Source organism: Ctenocephalides felis, unplaced genomic scaffold (genome assembly GCF_003426905.1).
Source record: "Ctenocephalides felis isolate EL2017-DRISC unplaced genomic scaffold, ASM342690v1 CF-g0.4_SCAFFOLD_03571, whole genome shotgun sequence".
Taxonomy (NCBI): domain Eukaryota; kingdom Metazoa; phylum Arthropoda; class Insecta; order Siphonaptera; family Pulicidae; genus Ctenocephalides; species Ctenocephalides felis.
Genome location: NW_020539725.1, coordinates 62,736,466 through 62,742,063, shown reverse-complemented (window position 1 = coordinate 62,742,063; position 5,598 = coordinate 62,736,466). Strand labels below are relative to the sequence as shown.

At 29.9% G+C, this 5,598-nt stretch overlaps 2 protein-coding genes across 2 annotated transcripts in view; both read left to right on the top strand.

Annotated features, from left to right (window-relative positions):
• Positions 1-2,688, top strand: part of LOC113386458 (transmembrane protease serine 12-like) — a 5,533-nt gene extending 2,845 nt beyond the window's left edge. The window contains exons 3-5 of the mRNA XM_026624239.1: positions 367-514; positions 572-716; positions 2,591-2,688. Of these exons, the coding sequence (XP_026480024.1) occupies positions 367-514; positions 572-716; positions 2,591-2,688 (391 nt within the window). The remainder of the gene's footprint in view (positions 1-366; positions 515-571; positions 717-2,590) is intronic.
• On the top strand, positions 2,679-4,226 carry LOC113384621 (trypsin I-P1-like). The gene is made up of 3 exons (XM_026622368.1): positions 2,679-2,746; positions 3,761-3,891; positions 4,142-4,226. Exons 1-3 carry the CDS (start codon positions 2,705-2,707, stop codon positions 4,155-4,157), a joined length of 189 nt encoding a protein of 62 aa, XP_026478153.1. The 5' UTR covers positions 2,679-2,704; the 3' UTR covers positions 4,158-4,226.
• Positions 4,227-5,598: the final 1,372 nt, after the last annotated feature.

Below are 5,598 nucleotides of genomic sequence, written 5' to 3'. Positions count from 1 at the left end.
ACATAGCCTTGCCATAACATTGGTCTGTTATGCATATATAATTGATTAATTGATTTTGAGTATCGAAAATGAAAAGAGGTCCCAAGGCGCACCCTTGCGGAACACCATTCGACAAAATAAGATTCATATTGTGGGAGTCAAATATGTAAATTAATAAAAAGATATATCTATGTTTTATAAAAAATGTATTAAAATATATCATTATCAAAACTGTACAAAAATGTCATCACATGAATATTTGTATCTTTCAAAACTCATGGTCTACTTGATTCCCAAAATACTTAGATTACGTAATAGCTAGTTGTTTATTTTGACTAATGTTGAATATCTAGATTATATAATAGTTTGATGTGTATTTTTTTTTAGTTTGAGGAATATGACCCTCCTCGGAGGTCAGAACAACGTGCACGCCCCTCAGCGCAACCCTTGCAGCCAAAAACGTTACGTCGAAGCGGCCATCAGGCACGAAAACTTCACCACCAAACCGATAACCAACGATATACGATTGATAAAGGTATATAGGATTTTTTTTAAAAAAAGATACATATTATCAGTTGTGTTTTATTTTTAGGTAAACAAAAAATTCGAATTGACCACTTATGTGAACTTGATCCGAGTTGCAACTGCTGCTGAAAACCGGAATGCAGATGCTGCCGATCTTAGGGCAAAATGTATCGTCATTGGATGGGGACAGACGAAGCAGAGGAACTCGTCAAGTAAATAAAAATAATAATAATAATTATTATAATAATTATATATAATAATATATATATATACTAGCTGACCCGACAAACGTTGTTTTGCTAAGTGGGGTATCTCTAAACAATTTCCAAAGAATCATAAAAATTAATACTTTAAGTGTATAAGAATGAGTTGTTTGAATGCTATATACAATGAGGTATTATCAAAACAATAAACCCCATTAGTTTGTCTATATTTTGTCGACACAATCAAACTGGAAGTTTATACACTTGACAGAAACATGGTATAATCCATCCAAGTCTTTTTGGTCTTTCGACTTATTGATTACGTTTTAAATTTTTCAGATTTTTTTAGATTCTGGATATTGTGTGTAATTGTAATATTATTATGAGCTTTAAAAAAATTCAAATTTCTGCGAGGAGAGATAAAAATGAATTAAGTATTTCTTCTTTATCCTGCTTTTTGAAAAGTTTCAAGTAACATTCGATGAATTAAAGTAAATTTAATAAAAAGTATATATGTAGAGCAGGGCGAGGTCCAATTTGACTTTGAGCAAATATTAATGATATTATATAAATCAAACCAATTATAATAGGTTGTCAAATATCTCCCTTCCGCTTTTTTGCTCTTGGTTTATAATACAAAAAGGCGGAAGGGAGATATTTGACAACCTTTTATCACATTTTAATTTGACAACCAAATAAGACATTTTAAACGAACAATTATCTGACTACGTTCAGTAAAACTGTCAGCTACTTCATCATTGTAGAAAGGTGCTTTTTTGTTGTCTTTAAAAAATTTATTATCTAGACTTTTTTACCCTATAGGAGGCGGAGTAACTTGAAACGGCCAGTTGGCAAACAGATTTAAAGTCTTATTTTAATTTTAAAAGTATTTTACAAAACAATTACATTTTTAACTAATGCTAAAAAACTACCAACAGAAGAAAATACTTTTATTATGTGTTATCAAAGATTACCGTTTATATCTCCCGATAGCAGTCATAAGAATCAAAGTTATAGCTGGTTATACATCTTTTTCCCTCTACTTTCACATATGTTGTTAATAATGCTTAACTTTACTGATTTTTGATACATTGGTGTTGGACTTTTTTTAACTCGGACTTTCATATATTTGTATCTATTCTTCGATAAATTCTCGGAAATTATAACTGGGAAATGTTAATCGACCAAATGTCCCTTTGATCGATACCAAGTTCAGGTTCTGAATTTAAATAACATAAATTAAAAATAATATAACCTAGAAAATGTTTTATAAATACCAATGAGTATATAATTATACAAATGAGATCTTTCAGAGCACCGTGTTTGAAAAAAATATGCCAAAAAGTGCATTTTCATATTAACATATCAAAAAGTTTATATTTTGAGTCTCTAGTAACACTTGCGGCCCGTTTACTAACGTTTTTGTATATAAATATAACTACAAACAAAACTACTTACTACAATTTAATCATAATTAAATAATATTCACATAAACATCCTATTAAACGCAATTGATCATCATCTGTGAAAAATGTTTGACATTTGACGTATTAGCCATCGTCCATTGTTTTATTTAAATGACGCTTCTACAAACATTTTTCAAATAAAATAGTAAAGTTTCTACGCGATTTTGAAATAATCTCACCTTTCCGACCATCTCTGGTATGGCACGAATTTTTCAAGACTAAGACTGGCCAAATCGATTCAGCCGTTTTCGAGTTTTACTTGGACATTTGAAAGAGAGCTCTATTTTTATATATAAGATATATAATTATTATAATAAACCCGAAGGCAGGACCTCAAATCGATGATTTTCTTTTCCTAGTCCTGTGCTTCGGCTTTCAGTCCCTGTTTTTTTTTCAACTATTTATGTATTTTTACAGAGGCTCCTGCACCCTACACCCGTTTGAAATATCTTCGAGAAGTCGAATTGCCCTTTGTTGAATTTGAGCAAGTGCAAGGCGCACGTGCCAAGATTTAATTTGACCGACACCCAAATGTGCACCATGTACGCCAATGGAACCAAGGACGCCTGCATTGTAGCATAAATAATAAGAGTCGTTCATTCATCACTTTAGGGAAAGGCGGGGGGGGGGAGTCTTGTTGGCAAAAAAATATGAAAAATTACATGGGGGAAGGAGGATTCTAGTGAAATATCAAGTGTATTTATTTTTTACCTAAATTTTCAAAAAAAAATGCAAAAAGTTACGATTTTATTACGTAACTAAAAAACATGTGTTGTGTTTGTGGAAGGGGGGTGGGGGTAATTTTAAATATCTATAATAAGGAGGAAAGGGGGAAAATTTCTAAAAATTGATCACGTAATTAATGGACGCCCCCTAATTAATATAACGAGATTTAAATAAAAAATGGATAGTGAGCCATAACTCTTTATAATGAGGTTGAGTCCATCAATCACAGGGAGGGTTAACAAAAAATCACGTGGGAGGGGAAGGGTGTGGATCTAGTAAAATATCAAGTGTATTTATTTTTTACCTAAATTTTCAAAAAAAATAATATAAAGTTACGATTTTATTACGTAACTAAAAATACACGTGTTGGGACGTCCATTAATCACGTGATCAATTTTGCACCGCATTGAAAAAAGTCATTTTGAGAAAAACGTATTTAAAGTTTTTAATATAATGTACTAAATACACAATTTAATTTAATGTACTAAATACACCATGGTGTTCAAAGATGCTGACACATTAAAAAGGTCATGTGCATGAGGTATTATAATGAAAAAGAGAGCAGCTGGCATACAATAGCTCGCGGAGCGATGTAAAAAGCGGTTTCAGAGGATCATACATTGAGATATATATATATCTATAACTTCGTCAAAAAAATAGATATTGAGATGATTTTTTTTTAAATAATTCTGAAGTTTTTAGCTTTCATAATATCAAAAAATCTCAAAATCGAAAATAAAATAAATAAAAACTGAACAACCCCCTTAAACGAGCACATTTTTTGTATATTATCCATATAAAGTATTATTTTATAATTGTTACTATCTTTTGTTATTATTATTATATTTTTTATTATTTCAGGGTGATTCCGGAGGTCCACTCTTTTGGGATTCGAGTCACTCCAACACAAATTATGTTCTGCAAGGAATTGTATCGTATGGTATCGGTTGTGCCAGAAAGAACGTTCCAGCGATTTTCACAGAGTTGATAAGGTTACTATAACAAATATATATTAATTTAAAGAGTAGAAAAGTTCAATAAGTACCTGCATGTAAATAAGAGATTCAGTGAGAAATAGGAATAGATATGAAGACAAATATAGACAGGATGAGAAATAGAAAAGTAGCGCTACAGAAACAGAAACAAAAAATAGAAGAATTTAGAGAAAAAGCTATTTTAAATCATTTTTTCTTTATATTTTAAGTAGTAATCTTATCTTGTATTTTTTTCCTTCTCTTTTAGTATGAAGATTGGATAAACAATGTGATACAGAACTATTCGTATTATAAACATTTACAAGTACGACATACCAGGAGTCATGCCGGAGATAGAACCAAATTAAATACAATTTTAAAACTGTTGATGATTTATATATTTTTTAAAAATATACTATGATTAAATTAAAAAAATATTTTATATAAGTATAAAAATAACTAGCTACACGAATAAGAAAACAGAAAGAGAACGAAATAATAAAAGGATCTACTGCCAAAGAAAATAATATAGCTTACTAGAGCATAGAAAAATAAATCTACTGTAAAACGAATTAACTAAACCTATATTATGAAAATGGAACTTAACACTCAAATGAAGATTAATAGGAAAAAAATTAAATAGAAGTGTAAATAAATCAAATTAAATTTACAGTTTTTTATTTTTTTTCAATGTTTTTAGTAATTCTGAATCGATTGATCCCAAAATTTGAAAAAGGTGTGAGCCAAAATTTGACCTTTTTTGACGTTTTTTCAAAAACTGAACATTTAGGCATACCTCAGAAAAAATGAATGTGTTGTGTGTGTACTGGTGTGCGGATACATTTTTTCTGTCAACGATTTCGGGCGCACGGATCAAACGATTAAATTGTTCAAAAAACATCGATTCCAATGATGGGGATATGTGCTGATTAGTTTTTCGTAAAGGCAGGTCCAACCGTTTCGGAGATACGGAGCAAAGAGTACATAAAATAGAAATCGAGTTTTTGAGAGAACGGAGCATCCGATTTTAATGATTAAAACAACATTCAATTTGTATTGATGAGGACAAGTGGTGATTAATTTTTGGCAAAGGCAGGTCTAGGGGTTTTGGAGATACCGAGCTAAATGTGCAAAAAATGGCAGTTTGAGAGAACTAAGCATCCGATTTGAATGATTAAGAAAACTCTCTGCGTGTTTTGACAAAATAATTGGGAAAAAAAATTATTTCAAATTTATATTTTTATCGAAATTATTTTATATATCGATAAAATTTCAGATTTTAATTGTAATTCTGACTTAAGTTCTAATATACTTTAAACAAATATTTTCAACTTTGCAATTCCGTTTATATAATTCTTATAAATATTAGATAATATTACAGTATTTATACTAATCTATTTGAAAACATTTAATATTCCTCGAACATGTTGTTACGGTATGGGAAGTTCCATCAATTTGCTTTAATAAGGCACGATGCCATACATACCACTAGTTTTATTGTTAATTTACTAGTTAAACAAAACTATATTTAAAAACGCATTTGAAGTTCGCGCCTGCATCTCTTATATAATTATTTATAATATTTACAAATGTGGCTAAGTTCATGTTGCTTCAGCAAAATGTCACACAGTTAAATTAATGATTGATATCAATAGACGTGTTTATTTGGATATAAATATATATAAACAAATAAGTATTAACTATATATTGCTGGTTTTATTGTTA

What these genes read in the sequence shown, in the direction of transcription:
- LOC113384621 (XM_026622368.1), top strand. Translation starts at nt 2,705, where the DNA reads ATGTGCACCATGTACGCCAATGGAACCAAGGACGCCTGCATT. An exon ending in GAACCAAGGACGCCTGCATT is followed by an intron (nt 2,747 to 3,760) that starts GTAGCATAAATA and finishes TTATTATTTCAG; the next exon opens with GGTGATTCCGGAGGTCCACT.